At 47.4% G+C, this 22,054-nt stretch overlaps 1 protein-coding gene across 2 annotated transcripts; it reads right to left on the bottom strand.

Moving 5' to 3' along the window:
- Positions 1-1,170: 1,170 nt before the first annotated feature.
- On the bottom strand, positions 1,171-9,195 carry C9h2orf72 (similar to human chromosome 2 open reading frame 72). Of its 2 annotated transcripts, none has more exons than NM_001433405.1 (3): positions 8,567-9,195; positions 6,450-6,563; positions 1,171-3,635 (listed from the first exon to the last, which is right to left on the bottom strand). In NM_001433405.1, the coding sequence occupies exons 1-3, from the start codon at positions 9,174-9,176 to the stop codon at positions 3,496-3,498; spliced, it is 864 nt and encodes a 287-aa protein (NP_001420334.1). In that variant the 5' UTR covers positions 9,177-9,195; the 3' UTR covers positions 1,171-3,495. The 2 variants fall into 2 exon arrangements, with proteins under 2 accessions (NP_001420334.1, NP_001420335.1); NM_001433406.1 differs by having other exon boundaries at positions 6,450-6,560.
- Positions 9,196-22,054: the final 12,859 nt, after the last annotated feature.

Below are 22,054 nucleotides of genomic sequence, written 5' to 3'. Positions count from 1 at the left end.
CTCTGTCCTAAAGCTTGATCCACGAGCTCACAAAAACAGGTCAGAGTGCTTGTGCAGCCTTCAGTAAAGTCAGCCTCCTCCACTCACAGTGTTTACCATGCAAACAGGACAAAGTGACAAAGTCCAGGCTATCTGCTCCTGTGAAGCAAGCCCTCTCTCTACCTTATCACTGCTCCCACCGCCACCACCCCTGAGAAAGGATTTCTCTCAGTAGGCCAGGCTGGCCCAGAACTCAGAGCTCCACCTGCCTCTGTCCCCTGAGTGCTGGGATTAATGGTGTGAGCCACCAGTACCCTGCTGTAACTGGCATGTTAAAGCACAGACTGCCTTCACGTCTCCAGAGGTCAGAGGTCAGTATCCTCTTGCTGAAGGTTGCTCCTTGCTTCTAGCAGAAGAAGAGGGGCTTCTTGACATTGCAGGCCCAGGGCCTCCACTTTTTTTTTTTTTTTTTTTTTTTTTTTTTTTTTTTTTTTTGGTTAATAGGCTCTTCCCAAAGCCAGGAACTCCTCGGAGGCAAACACTTGAACAGGGGAGAAACTAAACACAAATTTTACAAAGGTTTGTCTGAAAGTCAACAAAGGCCTGGCTTCCTTCTGGTTAAATGCACACATGCACTTACAAGTCCACGCCTTCTATTGTGTATCAAATCATGTGGTATCTTTAAATTAAAAAAAAAAAATCTCAGGGGCTGGGGATTTAGCTCAGTGGTAGAGCGCTTACCTAGGAAGTGCAAGGCCCTGGGTTCGGTCTCCAGCTCCGAAAAAAAAGAACCAAAAAAAAAAAAATCTCCTTTTAAATATTTACTTCCGGGATGGTAAAATGGTTCAGTGGGTAAATGTTTGCTACCAAACCAGATGACCTAAGTTTGTTTCACTTGGTCCACATGGTGGAAGGAAAAATGGAGTCCCACAAGTTGTCCTGACCTTTATGCATGTGCTATGGCATTTACACACCGCCTCTAAGTAAAATGTAAAAACAAATAAATAAACAAATCAACTTAACCTGCTTCTGCTTCCCACTTACGCGTTGTCCAGTCCCAGCTCCGGGGTCATAGAGAAATCATCTGGATCCGGGCGACTTTTAGGGACATTTCATTTGCTCAGAATCCCTCCTCCCTGGAGTCCTGTGACGATGGTGTTAGAGATGAAAAGAAAGACCCATTCTGCTTCTATTAGATATGGTGAGGCACTGTCTGGTTTATTAGATGTAAAGAACCAGCATTCGAGTCAAAAGCAGGGGCACCATCATCACATTACAGGTTAGAACCCCAGGACCCAGAGTGGGGCTGCCTGGGCTGTTCCTCACACTGGGCTCCCAGGGACCCCTGGTGTCCTCCAGGTCTCCAGCCTTTCCTCAGACCACTCCAACCTTCACGTCTTTCTAAAGTCCCCTGGCAGGGCCCACATGACCATCCTGGGTGAAACTCAGGTCTTTCTATCTGCTGAGAAACAGTACTAAGACCGGCAGCCACAGGAAGCCGTTTGCTGCACCTGTTTTACCAGATGGGAAGCAGAAACCAGACTCAGTACAAAGACCTTTTCCACCAGCGACAAGGCCTGCAGTAGGCAATTAAAACCCCAACAACCGATGTGATCGGTGCCTAAGTCACACTTTAGACCAGACTACAAACCCAAATGGCCCTGTAATGTACAGTGGGGATGGGACTCCAAGAGAGGGCTGGGGAGGAATCACCACAGACCAGAATGGGAAATGAATCCTCCCTAACCAAGGAAACGACGTTGATTTAAATATGAAGGTTCCTAAGTTTCAACATGGGTAACAAATACAGAAGTAACAAGGATTAAAACTTTTGTGATTATAGAGGACTGCATAGGTCAATAGCGTAACAAAAAAACATAGCAGCTTCAAATATACTACTTTTCCCATTTAAAAACCAAATCAAACTGAAAATTCAAAGTTCTTTTTGTTTCTTTCTTCTTTTCTGAGACAGAGTCTCATGTAGCCCAGGCTGGCCTCCAATTCACATTGTCATTGAGGGTGGATTTGAACTTCTGATCCTCCTATCTCTACTTCCAAAGTACTGGGGTTATAGGTCTGTGCACTACATTCGGTTTATACAGTGATGGGGATCAAACTAGTATGCTAGGCTAGCCCTCTACTAGCTGAACTACATTCTTGAATAAAAAGATGCTAGTTGGGACCATTTCCTACGGTATCACCTTGCGTTATTAAAATGGCGTCTGCTCCCACCTCATTCAGGGAAGACACTGTCTCTACTTCACAGTTTTTATTCTTGAGACTGAGAAGGGGGCAGGGTTAGGCTCTAGATCACCAAGAAGAAATTGAGGCACAGAGCAGGGAGGGTCCTCTCCCTTTGTATCACCACAGAAAGAGTTGAAACCATGACTCAAAGGTATGTAGCTCCTCACAGGAAGCTGTGCACAGTACGGCACAACTGGGGATCTGCAGTGTCTTACAGATGGGTGCATGGATTTATCCACTTCCCCCTGACAGCACTTTCCACACATCAGGGAAAGCCAGTAAGGGCCTTTGTCCTTCCAAAGACTGATTTCTCTAGGGGCAGTCAGGGACAAGAGAGGTAGTCCCCAGCTGCCTCTGCATGAGTAGATACCCTGGCAGGCTCTGTGGAAGATATTTACCCACCCTACGTGACTCATAGACTGTAAGGGAAGATTCCAGAACCTCCGGGATACTTGGGCTAGGACCTGAGATCTAGTACAAGTCGGGGGACTAAGCACCCCAATACCCTGGCTTTCCCTCTCCTTGGTGCTAAAGGCAGCTCCCAGCAAACACTTCCACAAAGGATTTGGCACAGTAATCAGTGTCAACATGAGAAAGACAGAGGCCCCTTTTTCTCATAGCATGCAAGGCGCTTTTGGTCCTGGCCCTGCAACACACAAGCCATCTTGGCTCTGGCCTGACAGGCTCCCTCACAGCAACAGTCAGGTCTTTATTTTGGCTTGTTCTGGGAGCCAAGATCCCAGGAAACCTAAGGGGATCTCTTCCCAGAATGACAGGGAGAAGGGATTGGCCCTTCTATTTCTTAAAACTGTTGCAATGAGCATTCTGAGTAAAGTAAGTAGCTGGTCCATCCTACGCACTGTGAGATGCCCACTAATTGCTTTTACACAAGTTTCCAGTGTTGCCGGGAGGTGCAACGTGGCTCCTGGTGGAAGGCCACTGGGTTGGCAGTCCTTCGGTCATTTGGGAAACAAGCCCAGAGACTGAGTGACATGTCTGCAAAGCCGTTACAGAGGCTTCTTGGCTCAGAGAAGTAAAGGCACAGAGAGACAAGATCAACCCACCATGACCATAGAGTAAAAAGACACTCAGTGTGGAGCAGGTCCCATAGGCCTCGTCGCCGAGCTGGCAACAGTGAGAGTGGCAGCCCACAAGCAAGTGGGGTCTTCATAGTCAGTCACTATCTGCTGAGGTCAACACTGTGATGTGGAGACTCACTGAGAAGGGCCAGAGCCCAATGTGCAGGTTAGGGCCAGTCCAGGGGTCCAGCTTTCATCTTGTGTTCCCCAAGGGATCAGGTGGCATGTGGACAACTCCATCCTGGGCTCTAGACCCATTCCCACGGTCTTCACAGTCCCCGTTGGGAAATACAGGTGTCAGTGCCAGCTCCTCTTCTGAGACCTGGAGGTGCTCTGTAACATTCGAGGATGGAAAGATCACATATATGAGTCAATGTCGAAGCATTTAAAGTGCATAGACCCAAGGTCTATGTCTAAAGTCAAAAAGGGATGGTTGGATGGCTTAGCAGGTAAAGGTTCTTGCTGCCAAGCCTGACACCCTGGACCCACATGGTGGAACCAACTCCCTCAAGTTGTCCTCTGATTTTCATGTGCACACACCATAGAGACTCAAAAAACCAAGCAAAATACAGATATAAAATCAGCAAGCCCACTTTTACATGTTTTTGCAAGGACATACTTAGGAGTGAGCTCATTACCAGTCTAAGGATGAAGCCAGCTCAAGACGGGCCAGTGGAGAGAAGGAAAAGTCCCAGGCCCTTGAGGGGTCTGTGAGCTCCCGGTTAATACTGACGACCTCTAAAGTCAACTCCGTTATTTTTATGGGAAATAATGAGTTTCCTTACAGCTTATAGTGAGTAGCCAAGTCTTGGCTTCCTTACTTCAGCCGAAAGGTTTGCCACTGATCCTCAGGAGGCATTCAGAGAAGGCACAAGGTGAACCATCTGTGGTGTTTATATATGTGGGGGCTCTGCATTAAGAATGGGTTTAGGGCTGGGTGGTGATGGTGCATGACTTTAATCCCAGCACTTGGGAGACAGAGGCAGGCAGACTCCTGAGTGTGTGTGCGTGTGTGTGTGTGTGTGTGTGTGTGTGTGTGTGTGTGTGTGTGAGGGGGGGGAGGGAGGAGAGAGGAGAGAGGAGAAAGGGGGGTTAGTTTCAGGACAGCTGAGGCCACACAAAGAAACTGTCTTGAAAAACAAAATAAAACAAACAAAACAAAACAAAAAAGAATGGGCTTGCAGATGTAGTTAAGTTGGTAGAGTGCTTGGCTAGCATGCCTAAGTCCTAGGTTCCGTTCCCAGCACCACATAAACTAGGTATGATGGTGCCTGGCCTGTGATTCCAATAAGAAGAGCAAGGCCAACCTAGAATATATGAAACCCTTTCTCAAAAACAAAACAACATGCATAAAATTGTCAAGGAATAGGTAAAAGAAAATTCTAAAAACCCAATAAAGGGGTTGGAGATTTAGCTCAGTGGTAGAGAGCTTGCCTAGCAAGTGCAAGGCCCTGGGTTCAGTCCTCAGCTCCGGAAAAAAAAAAAGAAAAAAAAAAAAAACCAATAAAATGTTGGTGTGCTTATAGCTCAAAATGAGGTTGTAGATCCATCTCCCAGAATCACGAAAAAAAAAAAAGGAGTTTTGTTTTGTTGGAAAAAAAAACACTATATAAAATTCTATAGAAACACACACACACACACACACACACACACACACACGTAAAATTAGGGGGAACCCAGTATACAGTATGTATCTTGCATTAACGTGTGTACCCTGGTTGTGATATTGCAGTATAGTTTTGATTTCTTTGAAATATAATCATTGGGGGAAGTTGGGCTAAGTATACACTGATCTCTCTACGCTGCTTTAAATTACATATTCATAGACTGGTGAGATGGCTCAGAGGTTAAGAGCTGCTCTTCCAGAGGTCGTGGGTTCAATTCCTAGTACTCAGACAGCAGCTCATAACTGTCTGCAACTCCAGTTCCAGGGAATCCGATATGCTCCCTCGTGTAGGCAAAAGACCAACACACGAAACCCCAAAAATGGGTTAATTAAAAAATAAATATTAACTATATAAAATTTAAATGTATTACAAGTACTCTCATGGTGCTTACATTGTATTCGGGACTGTAAATAATTCAGAGATGACTAAAATGTATGGGAGGATTGCATAGGTTATATACACTGTGGGGTCCTTTTCCTTGTGTGGTATGTGCACAGGTGTATGTCTTTGCATGTATTTGGGTTCACTTGTGTGGCTGCCATCGCGCGCGCGCGCGTGTGTGTGTGTGTGTGTGTGTGTGTGTGTGTGTGTGTGTGTGTGTGTGTGAAAGGATAACTTGTGGGTGTTAGTCTTCTCCTTTCACAGTAGGGATCTGGGAACCGAACTCAGGTGTTCAGTCATCCTACCAGCCCAGTGTGTGTTCTTTTAAGCCATTGTTTGTATGAATTCGTTAGGCAGCGAAAGAAGGCGCCTAGATCAGTGCATGGTCAGTTTTAAATAAGGGACACAATAAAAGCTTATTTTACACCTCTGCTCCTTATTTGTCCCCTGTCCTTGTCCCACCTCCATTTACCAGCAAGATGGCTCCACCTTGGATACCCACTCTTCCTAGGCTCACTGCCTTTGTGGGTCCAAGTAACCCAATGATCCTCTAGGGGCTGCTGCGATCCCCTCTAGCTGAATCTGCCTCTGATCACTGCGTCTCCATAGGCTGCCATTTTCCTGTTTGTATCTTGGACCCTGAACCTTTGAAGGACCCAGCTCCCCACTCCAAAGCCTTCCATTTCCATCTGCACCTCAGCCATGAACACTCTTGAGGCTTCTTCCTTTTCTGAGAATAATATCTGCCAGAAACTTTCACTCGGGATAATTTCTGAGCCCCTGTGTCTGCCTATGGAAAGCCCTGTGTCCCAGCTCGAATGCCTTTATCTCCTTAACATTCCGTGGCTCCTCAGAGGATACTGGTCTGTCTCCACCACCAACTGGAATAGGTGGAATTTCTGTATTACAGTTCTCTTCATGTTTTCACCACGTTGGAGAACTTCTAGAGCAGGCACTCTGCCTGATCCAGCTTGAGCCCTGTTTGAAGGGACAGGCACCTCATGTTAGTCTCGGCTTGCAGACAGTGCTCCAATGATGCTCATCTGATATCCTTAAGGTCCCTGAATTCACTCAGGATCCAGGCAGCCCAGGTGCTTACCTTGAACTGGGCTTTGAGAGGAGGTGACACCTTGGCTCTTCCTCTGCCTCCGAGGACCCCAGGAAAAGCAAGTCAGTAGGCCAGGCAGTCCCGGTCTTTCCCAGGCACCTTCTGCTAGAAAAAGAGAGAGACCAAGTCCCCAAGTCAGAGGTCAGCTAGTGCCTGTTTCACAAGCCAAGAGACCTCCCTCAGCAACCCATGAGTCTTGACTCTCTACTACCCTGGTTCCATCTGTTTGGTTATCTCACGTCAGCCTCAGAAATGTCTCTGTTATGTGCACATGCTGGGGAAACCACAGCAACAGAATGACATGAAATTAACCACAATTTCATACCACTAAAGAAAATACTCACAAGCGCAGTAATATCATTCCTTTTTAGTTCACACACCCTCCTTGCTTCCCTACCTCACCTCTTCATTTCTCTATTCATCTCATTGACCCTGAGGGAGGGCCATCCTCCTGCCTCAACCTCCTGAATACTGGGATTACAGATGTGCATCATCTTGACTTGCCTCAAACTATTTCTGAACACCAATAAATCAAATGATTGATTGATTGATTGATTTATGGAGACAGGGTCTTACTGTGTAGCCCTGACTGGCCTGGAACTCTCTGTGTACAGAGTACTGGGATTAAAGGCATGGGTTACTTTTGTTTCCTTGCAGCCAAAGCTGCAACAAGAAGTTACAGTTAAAACTCATTAGTTTTATGAGCTGTTTAGTACAAGTTTTTGTTTTTCTCAGAGTGACTTGTAAAAGTAGGCAAGTGTTTAATATAATGGGGGGACGATGCATCTACAAAGGTGCCGTTTTCCAGAGTGGTAGGGGTTATTTCAAACCAAGAATTTGGTCATCCATATTGGTTGCCAGGCTGTGAGGGCTAAGAGAAGGACAGCTTAAAGATTTTCTAGGCACTAGCTCATTAGTCTGGGGAGAATTTGTGCGAATTACTTCCTTTCTCTGGGGCCAGGTAAGGAAGCTGATGATCTGATATTATCAGAACAGGGATGTAGATGGGGTACTTATTAGCCTAATCTTTCAGGTCCTGGAGGTTGTTCAGCCTCCACAAAAGGGAGGTTGGCCGGAGGCTAGGGAGCCGCCAGCAAGAAATACTTTTGCCAAGCTGACAGGTGCAAGTGTGACATTTATAATATCAGATAATGTCTCCCTAGTGGGAAAGGTCTGACATCTCCCAGAGGCTAGCTAATGCCCAATAGCTGATGCCCCGAACACCTCACACAGCCACTGTTTAGCTCAAAAGCTTACTATGGTCAAAGGTCAAAGGGAAATGAGTTGAGCAGTGGAAAGATCTCTCAGCGTCTGACAAAACTCCACTGAAGGCTCTCTTTCCTGCAAAACATGCTGCCTTGGGACGTTTGACCCTTCGGTGATGGAGCAGTCTCGAGCTAAGAAAAGAAGCTTTCACATCCACCTCTCTACGCTATAGGATAGAGTGTGGTAGGAAAATGTGACTCCACACCTGGCGGTAGGAGCTACCAGTGGCTACCAGAAAAGACTGAGGTCGTCATGGTCTCGGTCCCTCACACCCTTCCGGACACCCACAAGTCTTTGGCACCTATTCCGTGTCTCTGCCAGGAACTGCATCTGCCTTCCTCCCTTCCAAAGCGAACCTCTAGTATAGCTCTCCCTCTCGTGAAGCTCCTGTGACAACCCTGCCTGCACTTGTCCTAAAGCTAGTCACCCCGCCCCCCAGTCTCAGTTCTCCACCATCCCCCACACACACTACCTAAACTTTTGAATCTTCTCCTGTCCCCAGTCTCCAACTCCTACATTTTGTCGTTGTTTAGAGCAGTTCAACCCTACTTCTTACCCACTTTCTCGCCAGTTGTTCCCTCAGACTTTTACTCCTCCACACCCACACCCCTATCTCGATCTCGTGTGCAGTCTGGACTGGCCAGACAGACTCAATTCCTTGCCCAGAGCATGTCCACCTTAGGATGAAAGGCCTTGCGCTGGGGACCTCGCAGGACCGCGCCTCAGTTTACCTCGGTGCACAATAGAGTTGGGTGGCCTAAAGGAGTTCAATCAGTCGAAAGAGACTGGAGGTTTCCCCAGACGCCTTCACCAGTGCCCAGCCTGATCCCATGCAGCCTTACCTGGTCGACCCGGTCCCGCAGCTTGCAGGGCCCTGCAGGCCGCCTCCTGGACCGCCAGGCTGGAGGCCGGGCAGCCCGGACGGAAGGCTGCAGCCTGCACGGGGCCCCCGACTTGGCGGCCGAACACCCTGCGCAGCAGCGTCTCCAGCAGCTGCAGTCCGGGCGCCCCCGAGTCCTCCGCACTCGCGTCAGCCACCAGGACCCCGACCAGCGCGGCGCCTTCCTGCCTCCGGCCGCGCACGTCCCGCAGCATCTCCCGCAGGTGGCGCCGAGGCTCCCGGGAGGTCAGCGATCCGGCGCGGCAGAGCACGAAGACGAGCGGCGAGCGGATAACGCGCTCCGCCTTCGTTCCCGGAGCCCTATGCGGCTCCGTGGCCGCCGCCGTACCCGCGCTCTCGGCCTCTGTGCAGCCCGGCTTGCCCGGCGCGGGCTCCGGAGGGAACACCGCACGGGCGAAGTCCCGCAGCAGCGCGCGGCTCTGCTCGCGCTCCCACAGCTCGCCCACCAGCAGCACCTGCCCGCGGCCGCCCGCCGCCTCCACGAGCGCCTGGAAGGGCGGCTCCGTGGAGCTCGCGGGCCGCGGGGCCAAAGCCTCCAGCTCGCTCTCCATGCTGGCCGCCGCCTCTTGCGCCAAGCTGGGAGCTCCGCCGCCGCCTCTGCCGACACGCCCCCGAGGGCCGAGCCTCCCGGACCCCCTGCCCGCCAACAGCGCCCTGCGCGCTCCTGTCCCGTCACACTGACTATATCATTCACTCATTCATTCATTTAGACACCCAGTAACACACCCAGTAGATAACTTACCGACCGTCTACAACATCTAGAAAGTACAGGCTTTTGGGGGAGCTGAGGGTTAGTGGACATTAACCTGACAAACGCACCCTTTCAGGATAAGATGATTTTGAACACCGGAGTAGATTTATTTATCTATCCATCTATTTATTTATTTATTTATTTATTTATTTATTTATTTATTTAAAAGTTTTATTTATTTTATGTATATGAATTTTTGCTTGCATGTATCTGTACTAAAACCAGCAGCGTCTGATCCCCTGGAATTGGAGTTGTGTATGGTTATGATCAACTACATGGGTGCCAGGAACCCAGTGAAGGTGCAAATGCAGTAAGCGCTCTTGATCCACCGGTGAACCATCTCCCTCCAGTCTCAACTTTTTTTTTTTTTTTCCCTTTCTCCTGAAACAGGATCTCACCATCCTATCCTAGAATCTGGAAATTCTTTAGTCTCAGTTTAGGATTACAGTCTGCACCACCATTCCTAGCTTCTGGAGCTACTTTGGAGAAGTCCTACAGGGCTTGAGGTCAGGGCCTGCTTTTCCAGTGGTGTAAGCCTTTGAGTCGAGATGAAGCAGAAGAGTGGATGTGAACGGAAGAGAGAAGGGAGGCATGACGTCCCAGCTTCATCTCTGTCCTGTGATAAAAATACCTTAACACCAAACAACTTAGTGAAGAGAAGAAAGGGTTTATTTGAGCTCACAGTTCCTGGTTGCAGTCCATCACTGAAGGAAAGTCACAGAGGCAGAAGATCCAGACAGCTGGCCACCACACACCCATGCCCATGAGTGACTGGATATGAATACCTTTGTACAATCACACCAACAAAGGGTGTTGCCCGCTTTCAGGTTGGGTCTTCCCACATCTATCAAGGCAATCAAAATAATCCTGGCCATCCCTAGACTTGTTCACGGGGTAATCTGACCTAGACAGTCTCTCTTTGAGATTCGATTCCCAGGTGATTCTAGGTTGTGTTCCGTTGACAATTAGAATTAGCCATCATGGGCTGGAGAGATGGCTCAGAGGTTAAGAGCACTATTTGCTCTTCCAGAGGTCCTGAGTTCAATCCCCAGCAACCACGTGGTGGCTCACAACCATCTGTAATGGAATCTGATGCCCTCTTTTGGTGTGTCTGAATTTACAGTGTACTCATATACATAAAATAAATAAATATATCTTTAAAAAAAAGAATTAACCATCATACAGGGGACCTTCTCTACCAGTTCTCCTCCTCAACCTCTAATACTTCCTCCAAAGAAGGTCATCCTTTCCACAAATACTTGTTGAATTTGGGTACTGCCTGATGTAATATGGGGTTGTTGTTCCCCCATGGACCAGAATTAGAGTAGAGGTCTATAGCAACCTGTCCCTTGTGACCCCTTTAGGGGGTCAAATGACCCTTTCATAGGGGTCACTCAAGACCTTCAGAAAACAGTTATATTACGATCCGTAGGAATAGCAGACTTATAGCTATGAAGTAGCAATGAAACTAACTTTTTGGTTGGGAGTCATCACAACATGAGGCCCTGTATTAAGGAAGGTTGAGAGCCACTGATCTAGATGCTAGATGGGATGCTGCCATGCTCTGGTATTGGGCTATATGTATAGGTGTGTATGTGTATATGCATGTACAACTACTTGTCTGTCTGTCTAAAACTTAGGTCAGAACATATGTCTTACCATTCTCCTAGACTGGTTTTGTCCAAAAGAACATTCTGCAAACACTTCCTGCCCTGTGCAAATGCAGTTGCCATGAGGCACATGTGGTTGTTTCTGTGCACTGGAACTGATGCAAATGGTTTTTACATGCTATTTAGCATGAAGTTAAATTCAAATAGCCTCCAGGATATGTATCTCATCTCTTTATTTCCCCATCCATCCACTACATAGTAATTGGCACAGAGGGTGTTGCTGTCAAGACATTTTAATGCCCAGCCATGGCTTCACCACATAACCCCGACCCCCCTTTGAATACCTTGTTCCCACCTCTTTAAGATGTTCAAGAAGCTGCCCTTCCCTTGTCTAGTACTTGTCTTACCAGTACTTAGAGGAAGGCACCTTATGCTTTGTCTGGTTCTCAGCAATGGGGCTTTGGTCTTTGCAGACAGATTCTTGATTTCCCCTCGAAGGATGCTGGGATGTTGAAAGCAGAGGTTGGGACCTGAATGGTAAAAGCCCTCTGTCTAGAGATGGATGAGGGATGGGGTTCCAAGTCAGTGACGCAGTCACTTTACCTGTGCATACTGGGCATCTCCAGCTTCCATTGTGCCCAGTGCTTGGGATCAGCTGTGGGTGGGCAAGCTCACCTCCACAGAGATGACAACTAGTGAGGACAGGGCAGGGACAGGGACAATAAACAAGCACACAAGAGACAGCTTCAGACAGTGGTCTGTGTTGTGAAAAAAATGAATGTTTCACTGAGATGAGTTTGCAGCCCTGGGCTCTTCTGTGTGCACAGCTCTGACCACACCCCAGAAGCAAGGGGCAGGGAAATGTGGACCATGACACATTAATGTAATAACAATGGAAACCCCCACATGTCCTCTACCCAAGACAATAAAAGGGGTTAGATTAAGCAAATACCTCACACTTGCCCGCCCTACCCCATTACTATCTCTGTCTCCATCGTGATACCTGGAGACAGAACAGAGCTGTGCCATCCAGGAAAAGGGTTAGAAACATATGACAATGACACTTTGTATCCTCTCTTCTCACTGCACCCTGCTCACACGAAGAACAGTGGCCAGGAAGAAGGCTCAGGATTTACTGAAGTGAACTTCTCTAGATAATGGAGGGTAGCACATGAGGTGTGGCCAGGACCACATCATAATGCCACTGTAGCTGAGCCTGCATTCCTTAGGCTCCCAAAAGTGATACAAGGTGATGTGGGCTTTAGTCTCTTCTAGGTGCAAACAGTTGCTAGCCTAGGTAGGGGAAACACTCACTTACTAGAAACAAGACTTAGCTGTCTATAAAGTCTAAAATAGAGTAAGTATAAGGCATAGAAATGGAATTTCCCCTCAGTGCTAGCACCACACTGTAATAATGACATACACACATGAGAGTGTGGTTTGTTTTTTGTTTTTTGTTTTTTTGTTGTTGGCACATGTTGTTGTTTTTGTCTTGTAGGTAAATGGAGATGAACAGTAAGTGGTTAATAGGGAAGATCTCTTTTCCTAGATCTTTGGAGATTCAGTTTTTAGAACAGTGATTATTCTCTCATCACACCACCAAAATGGCAACTGAAGCTCCAGTCATCAGCTCTCCCTCTGAAGAGCTTGACTGTGGTACCAGAGAAAGAACAAAACCCAAACGCTCCAGTAAGAGACTGGGGGTTGGCAGTGTAGCTCAGTGGTGGCATACCAGCACCCACAGAGTCCTGAGGGCCAGGAGGTGAGAGGCTGGGAGTGCCCAGCAGCAGCATTTCTGGTTCTGCTTAGTTTTCATTGTCAACAGATTTCAAATCACCTATGAGATGTACTTCTGGGCGTGTCTGTGAGGGCGCGTCCAGAGAGGTGTCAGAGAATAAAGGCCAATCCTGAATGCGGGTGAACACACACACACACACACACACACACACACACACACACACACACGGAGAGAGAGAGAGAGAGAGAGAGAGAGAGACAGACAGACAGACAGACAGACAGACAGACAGACAGAAACAGATATACAGACACAGAGAAACAGACACAGAAATGGACAGACAGACACAGACAGACACACGCATGTGCGTGCGCACACACACATACACACACAGAGAGAGAAACAGACAGACACACAGAAACAGACAGACAGACACACAGAAACAGACCAACAGACACACACACACACAGAAACAGACCAACAGACACACACAGAAACAGACACACACAGAAACAGACAGACACACACACACACACAGAAACAGACAGACAGACAGACACAGAAACAGACAGACAGACAGACACAGAAACAGACAGACACACACAGAGAAACAGACAGACAGACACATGCGCGCGCGTACACACACACACACACACACACACACACACACACACACACACACACGGCTGAGTCCCAGACTGAATAAAAAGGGAAACGGAGTTGAGCACCAACAATTGTTCCTTTGCCTCCTCCCTGGAAGCAGTGAGAGCAGCTGCTTCAGGCTCCTGCCACGACAGCAGAGCTGCTCTTGCTGTCATATCTTCCAGCCTGTGAGGGACTACACTCTAAACTGTGATCCAGAATAAACATTTTCTTCCTTAAGTTGCTTTCGTCAGGTAGTTTGCCACAGCGACTAGAAAAACAACTAATACGGAACATTGCTACCCAGAAGGGCTGTTGCTGTGACAATTCTGACCTGTGATTTGGAGATCGTTGGGGTTGATTTTTGGAAGGGCTGTGGAAGAATCTAGGACTGTGTGCTAGAGAAGCCAAAATGCTCTGAACAAGTTTAGTGGGCCACTCTTATGGTGAGCAGAAGACCAGAACACCAGAAAGGAAGACAGTAAAGAATGCACGCCAGAGGTCCCAGAGGGGAACAGGAGCTCTGCCAGGAGCTGGAGGAGAGGCCGACTGTTCATGTGTGATTCTGTGAAAGACAATGAGTGTCTTCTGCGCATGCCCTGAGAACTTGTGTGAGACTGAATTCAAAAGTAATGGACTGGTTTGTTTGACGGAGGGCATTTTAAGACATTATAGCATTCAGGCTGTGCCATACTTACTGACCATTGCTCTTCTTCAGGTTTACAGTGAGAAGGAGCAGCAAGTGGGGAGCAAGATATGAAAAACACATCATCTGGTGAGCATAGGAATGTGAATGAGTTTCAAAGCTGCAAACGAGAAGGGTGCAGAGAAAGTAGCTACCATTGTGGGAGAGTTTAGCAGGACTAAGAAACCTTGTCCTCACGCTAAGATAATAGGGAAGGTAGCTTGACTCCACCTATCAGAGTCTAAATATGGGCTGGAGAGATAACTCAGCAGTTAAGAGCACTGGGTTTTTTTTTCAGAGGTCTTGAGTTCAATTCCTAGCATGCCCACACAACTCACAACCTAACTGTAGCCCCATGGGATTCTATGCCCTCTTCTGGCTGTAGACATACATGTAGACAGAATACTGTGATCGGCTACCAGGCTAGGCTGTCAAGGTGCCCAGAGGGCACTATAACTGTGGTAGACTACCTCTCACTGTGGCATCAGGCCTTGGTATAGTCATCCATGTGGTGTAGGTTTTACAGGCCTGGAAAATGCTAAGAGTTAAATAATGAAGGCTTACGTCAAAGTTACAAAAATACTCAAAGTTACAAAAATACATGAGGCCAGGCAATGTGTAGTGCGATCATATTCCCTGAGAGGAGACCCCTGAGGTTATTTCATAACACTGTGAAGGCGAAGCCTTGCTTGCAAGGGGAACCCATTTTGGCAATGCCAGGGCTGTGGGATATCCACCAAGAAAAGCTGCAAGCAGAGAGTGCAACGGTGGAGAGGCTGTGTGTGCCTCAGCCAGCAAAACGGGAGAGATGGGGCTTCCTATGCCTGTAGGAGCCCAGATGCTGTTATAAAGGACCCCACATTAGGACATAGAGTTGACGAACTTGGTGTTTTCCCTAGTGGGCTTTCTTTAAGCTTATCCTGATTTTTCTTTGCTATGCACCCATTTCTCTTTTTTAGGAATGAGGTTGCTCATTTTGTGTCATTGTATACTGAAAATATATAACTTGTAATTTTTCTTTTATAGGTCTCACAGTTAAGAGATTATGTGAATCTTGGAAGAGACTTTGCAACTTACACTTTTGAATAATTTGGAACTGTCAAGGCTTTGAAATGGGAATATGGACTTTAGTTAGAAGATGGTAATGTCTCTACAAAGCCTGGGGGGATGGGATACTCTGACTTTCAAATGATGTGTTTGGGTTGGAAAGGTGGCTCAGTGGGTAGAGGCCTTACTCACACGCTTGATCTCTTGAGTTTGATCTTTAGATCCCACAAGGTTGTTGAAGTTATGCCTGGATCTTCCTCCCAGCCCCATGCTCCCAGAAATAAGACTTAGACTTAAAATATCTTTACAAATACCTTGGCCATAAAACTAGGCTCTTTCTGACTAGATCATAACTTAAAAGAAGCCCATTTATCCTAATCTACATTCTGCCATGTGGTTGGTTACCTGTGCTCAGGTAGCGTCACATCTTCCCTGGTGACTCTCTCTCACCTGGCAGTATCCCAGAATCCTTTCTGCTTACAGGATGTGGCACCTCCTGTTTCCTATAGGCAATCAGTTTTTACTAATGACAGGTGCCCCATTCACACAGGCACAAGATACTTTCCCTGCACAAAATGGCAGGAGACACCTCTGACCTCCTCCATGCATGCTTGCCCCTGCATGGACACATATGCACACATACAAAATACATGAAATAACATTAAAAATAACGTGTTCAGGTAAAAAATTGACAAGGGATGGACTTGCAATGATTAATTGATTGTCAACTGATCGCCTAGGAGACACATCTAGACATGTCTATGAGAGTGTTTCTAGAGAGATTTAAGGCAAAAGACCCATTCTAAATATGAGTGGCACCATCTTATTGACTGTTCCTACACAGAATACGAAAAGGGAAAACAAAAAAATGAGCTGAGCACTGCCAGCTACCTCTCTTTGCTTTGAAAAATATTTTTTGTAAACCCCATTTAAAAAAAAAAACAAAACAAAACCTTGCAACCAAAAAAAAAAAAATCATATGTCTGAATGAACCAGACCCAAAGCCTATACATCTTAATGAAACTCTATACAGTTAGAAAGGCCATTCTGAAGCCATAGAGCTTCAGACAGCATTTTCCACTTTCTGCTTTTGAAGTGTGGTGACAATGTGACCTCAGGTTCCTGCTGTCCCCTTTCTTGCTACCATGCTTTCCCCCATCACAGTGGACTGTGCTCTCAATCCGTGAGCCAAGATAAACTCTTTCACCTTTAGGTGACTTTTGTCAGGGCAGCAAGAAGAGTAATTGGGTGCGCTCGCTACGTTTTCATCATCCGACACACTCTAAGGTCAGCTGGGAAGAGGAACCTCAGCTAAGTAAATGTTTCCATCAAATTGGCCTGTAGACAGGTCTGTGGAGCCAGTTTTCTTGATTAACGATTAAATGGGAGGACCCAGCTCACTGTGGGTGGTGCCACTCCTGGGCAGATGGTCCTGGGCGGTGTAAGAATGAAGGAAGAGAAATCCACAAGGAGCAAGCCAGGAATCAGCAACTTCTCATCTGCTTCCGATAGCCACTTCCGGGTTCCTGCCTTGCGTTCCTACCCTGACTTCCACTCGGTGAAGTTCTGGAACCTGCGCGCGCGATGAAATAAATTCTTTTCTCTGAAAGTTGCTTTTGCTCATGGTGTTTATTACAGTAATAGAAACCTAATCGGGACTTGCGGTAAGCACAAGAGATACAATCTTTTGTCAAAAGCTTGCAGTGTCCAACCAGTGAGTGCCCAGCCCCTTGGCTTTCTCTCCTGGCCTCTGTTCTTTTCTAGAGCTAAAATCCTTAACCCCTGCAAGAAGGAGAAGGGAGTGCCAGACGTCTTGTTGAATCTCTCACCTCATTCCTGGCTAGCACCCTGCCTTGCCTAACAGTACCAGGCGTAGGGGCGGGGCTACATGCGTACATTTTTTTTTTTTTTTTTTTTTTGCCTCCAAGTGGAGGCCATGTGGGTGTTTCTCCTGTTTTTCTATTAGCTTCTTAGCATCCTTATTAACCCCCCTCTTCCTCTGTAGGACATTGCCACCTTGAAAGTGGGCATAAGCTAAGAGGATAGTAGGGCCAGGGCGAGTCAGGTGAACAGGAAAGGAATTGATCCCACTTCTTTAAGGAGATGACTGATGGATCACTTCCTGGTAAGGATGGGCTTCGTGAATGGTCTACTCCTCCCCTCTCCCTCTCCCTCTCCCTCTCCCTCTCCCTCTCCCTCTCCCTCTCCCTCTCCCTCTCCCTCTCCCTCTCCCTCTCCCTCTCCCTCTCCCTCTCCCTCTCCCTCTCCCTCTCCCTCTCCCTCCCTCTCTCCCTGTCCTTCTTTTCCCTCTCCCTCCTTCTCCCCCTTCTCTCTCCCCTCTCTCTTCCTCTCCATCTCTCCTCTCTCTCCTTGTCTTTCTTCCCTCCCCGCCCCCACTACAGTCTCCAGGTAATAAATTCCAAACTTTCCAGAAGTGGGATAGGATTTGAGGTAGAACAGATAGAGAAGGGAATGTTGAACAAAGGTTGGAGTTCAGGGCCAGTGAGTTTATCTTTACCTGTGTTATTTACACAGCGAAGGTTCTGGTATGAAATTAACAGGAAATTACAAAGACCTTTAAAAAACAAAATAACCAGGCAGAATGCCAAGACTCTTTCTTCTTCATGGTCATCCACACCCCAGGGAGCCACATAAAACTAAGATAGCTCTTCCTTCTGGTGTTCATGGCTGTAATCGGAGAGTGAGATTTCTGAAACCACTTGCCTTTCTTGTCTACTTAAGCCATTTGGATCCCTCATTAAGTGGGGATCAAGGGTGTCCAGAAAGGGCTAGTTCGGAAAACAAAGGGCACAGTTTTGACCCCTTTGTTGGTGCCTCCTTCCTCTATATTGCTTAACTTCTTTTGCCCAGGTTTTTTTTTTTTTTTAACTTTTGGGGGTTGGGTGGGAACTGAGACAGGGTTTCTCTGTGTAACAGCCCTGGCTGTCCTGAACTTGCTTTGAAGACCATGCTGGCCTCTAAATCACAGAGATCCACCTGCCTCTGCCTCCTGAGTGCTGCTGGGGTTAGAGGCGTGTGCCAACCAATGGCTTCCATCATTCTTTCTTTCTTCCTTTTCTTCCTGCCTCTCTTCCTCAGAGCTGTCTCTTGTGCTATGGGCCTGACTAATGTTTTATGAGCCATGAAGTAGTAGGTGGGAACTGGGAGACTGGGAGCTTCTGGAGGAGTAGAAATCAGAGAAGCCACAGGACCTCATTCATAGAAGAATAAGGTCAGTAGGAGGAAAGTACAGACTGAAAGCATCCTGACAGTGGCTAGCCCCGGGCTGTGTTCTGGCCGCCGCATGGCCAGACTGGGCACCGGTATTGTAAGAGTTCGTTTCTTCATCTACTCGGCTCAGGCTGGTTTTAACCTGGCACCAGGAAAACATATTTCCATGCCAGCTGGCACTCATACAGTAAACCTCTTAGATTTACTTGATGAAAGTGTGGAGAGAAGCCTTGGGAGGGGCTAGAGAGATGGCACAGCCAGAAAGAGCAGTCCTCTTCCGAGGTCATGGGGTTTCATTCCTAGGTCTCCCATGGTAGCTCATAACTATCTATAACTCCAGTTCTTGGGGGAATCTCATGCTCCCTTCTGGACTCTTGCAGGTACATGACATGCATATAGCATACAGACATACAGAAAATGCAAAAATATACAAAAAACCCCTGAAGCATTAAAAAAAAACAATAAGACAAAACAAAAAATGTTATAAGACAGAGCTTTGGCTCAAGGAAGCCCCTACTGTGTTCTTGCTGGACCCAGGAAACACTTAATAGTGACAGGAGGAAGGGCAGACGGGTGCCTGCACTGCCTGAGAGAGCTAGAGGGGACAATCCTATGTGCGGAGACACTCAGCATTCAATGGCAGAGTGTGTTAATAGCACTTGCCACCCTAAAGTCCTGCCCGGGAGACTGCCTGGGAATCTATCAGTATCTGACTCCTTAAGGAGGTACAGATGGCTTGTTAATTCGTATCATAGTGATTCCAAAGCCACTTGGTTTGGATTTCTTTTGAAATCCAGTTGCCCTGATCAAGAAGGAGGTTGATCCTAAGTTTCTATGGCTAGGGAAATGGCGCTGGCCCAATGTGATCATGCAACCACGGCCTTTATGAGATTGTATGGATTGGTCCTTCCTTATTCAGATTGCTCTGGTTTGAATGTCTTACACACACTTTACCCCTCCCTCCCAGAGGGTTCACGTGTTGGGAATTAGGTTCCCAATGTAGTGACAAGGTTACCAGGGTTCTTTTGCTATATTCTCATGGAAATCCCAAGAAGGCTAAGAGTAGCTTCCCTAGCTTGGTAGTCCTGAGCCTCTGAGCCACAGAGGCTTTGAATGGGCTTTCAAAGCCAGCAGCTTCTATCTCTAATCCCAGAGAGCCAGACACAGGCCAGGGATGTACACTGTAGGCTTTCAAAGGCAGAAGTGTGTTGTCTTGAGCCTTGAGTGCTAGAAAGCCAGTGTCCACATGTAGTGTCACAGCTCTGAGCTTAGCCTGCTTGGCCCTCAGCTCCTGGGCTCCTCTGGGTGACTCAGCAGTTTCTAGAACGCAGTCACTCCTGTTTGTTTGTAGCTCCACTATAGCCGCAGCTCCTCACAGACCCTTGCCTTCCATAGTCTCCATTCGCTTCAGCCCCTGCATTCAGCTACTCTCTGGAATTTTCCTTCCTTCCAGATGCTGCTGGGTTATCTGAGGCTAGAAGTTCTGGGAGTTGCCCTTTCTCTGTGGAGACAGTTCAGTCTACCCGGAGGAAAGGCCAGATATAAACAGTGAGCTTTATTGGGGCCCGTACTTAATGCACAAGGGAGAAGATCGGAGGGAGGTCTCCTGTGCCACTACCCTAAGGTTGAGGGGAACATTGTTCAAATAAGCAGAACTTCCTCCTGCACTCTGTAGCTGCTCAAGTGTGTGTATGACTGGTGAATGAAGCGCTAGCAAACCAAATGTCTTCCAGGATTAGAGAGAGCATGTAGGCGAGGAACAGATCTCTCAGAGCTAGGAGGAAATGGGGGAAGTGTGCTGGGCAGGCAAGCTGCAGTTCAAGGGCATGGACAAATGAAAGGTGCCTATCTTGGGTCTTAGGAAAAATACTGGAACTAATACCAAGAGCTAATGGAGGCCTGGTGACAGTGGTTCATCCCTTTAATCCTTGAGAGGCAGAGGCAGGCAGATATTGTGAGTTCAAGATCAGCCTGGTCTACAAAGCAAGTTCCAGGAAAGCCAGGACTACAACACAGAGAAACCCTGTTTGAAAAAACCAACAATAACAACCAAATAAATTTACCCTCCTCCCCCTCCTCCTAGTCCCTTTCCCCAACCTCCCTCCTCCCAGCCTCTCCGACCCCCAATCTACTCCTTCTCTGTTTCTCTTCAGAAAAAGGCAGGCATTACATGGATATCAAGCTGCAGTAAGACTAGGCCCCTCCTCTCCTATTAAGCCTAGATGAGGCACCCCGGTATCTCAGTACCCCAGTAGGAGGAAAGGCTCCTAAACAGGCAGGGAACAGAGTGAGAGACGGCCCTTGCTCCCACTGTGAGGAGTCCAAGAAGACCACCCTACACAACTGCAGCCTATGTACTGAGGGACAGTCCCCTGCCTGAGCCACCAACTAAGTAAAAGATTTTTAGATTTTTAAAAATTGGCCATGGACTAATGGTTATAATGCGCCCCCTTGTCCTCACTCAGCCGTTTTGAATGAGAGAATCCTGGATTATTTTCTTGTCTCTGTCACCCCTACTGTTTTTCCTTTGAGTGCTGGGGAGACAATCAGTCTTTGTAGCTCTTTAACCAGGACTAGCCCTTGAAATAGCTCACCTGAATCACCTTTTAATGGTGACTCTTTGGACTTCAAACCTGTGTCTGACTTTTAAAAATATTCCCTGGAAGTCTGGTTTTGTTCTAGGGGTGACTCATTTTACAAGCAGATATAGGGTCAGTGAGAGAGTCAGAAGGCAGATTGTGACAGATGGCCCCAGGGGAAGAACATTCCTGTGGAGTTTCCTATGGAACTCCGGCATGGCTAACAAGACATTAGCCCACAAAAGGCAAGCCAGCTTGAAACATGGACATATGTATACTGTGGCATGTCCCATTGAAACGCTTGGAGTTCAGTTGCTGGATGTAAAGAGGCACTGGTCAATGCAGACATTGTGGACAGAAACCACAAGGCTGAGAGACAACCCTGTGTTCTTGTGGGAAATAACACATTGTTGCTTTAAGTGGCTAACCTTGGGGATGGCTTTTTAATGGTTGGTTGGTTGCTTGACTGGCTGGCTGGTTGGTTGCTTGACTGGCTGGTTGGTTGGTTGGTTGTCTGATTGGTTGGTTGGTTGGTTAGTTGGTTGGTTGTCTGGTTGGTTGGTTGACTGGTTGGTTGGTTGACTGGCCGACTTGCTGGCTGGCTGGCTGGCTGGCTGGCTGGCTGGCTGGTTGGTTGATTGGTTGCTTGGGACTCTCACATCATACATGATCCATTCCCCTACTCACCACTTATGGCCTGGTTCAGTCTTGACCCTTCCAGATGCCTCTGACTGTGCACTCCTTCATATCTACAATATACTCTTTCTCAACTTTACCTATGGGCTGTTAGGTCCTCATTTTTTTCCCCATTCATTTGGAATGGTTTTCCAGCATTACCCTCGACTGAGGTTCAGATCCAGGATTTCTTTTAGCCATACATAGACTTGTCCTTTAACATACCTTGCCTTTTGGGAAGTGGTATGATCCTGAGTGAGGCAGCTTTCTCTAGTTAAAACAATGCCCAGACAGAGGTATAGATATATGTGGCCAGCGGTGACTACACCAGCATCCGGGAGAGCCAGCTCACCATGGGCAGCACACTACAGTATACATCCAAGTCATATTTCTATAGACTTTCAGGTTTCCAACTTGATCACCAGACAAATTTCTATCAAGAATGTGTTTGGCTTAAGTGATTAGATTAAATAA

The sequence above is a fragment of the Rattus norvegicus genome, chromosome 9, assembly GCF_021556685.1.
Source record: "Rattus norvegicus strain SHRSP/BbbUtx chromosome 9, alternate assembly SHRSP_T2T, whole genome shotgun sequence".
Lineage (NCBI taxonomy): Eukaryota > Metazoa > Chordata > Mammalia > Rodentia > Muridae > Rattus > Rattus norvegicus.
The sequence above is the reverse complement of the archived record's forward strand: the minus strand, read 5'-3'. Positions and strand labels throughout refer to the sequence as shown.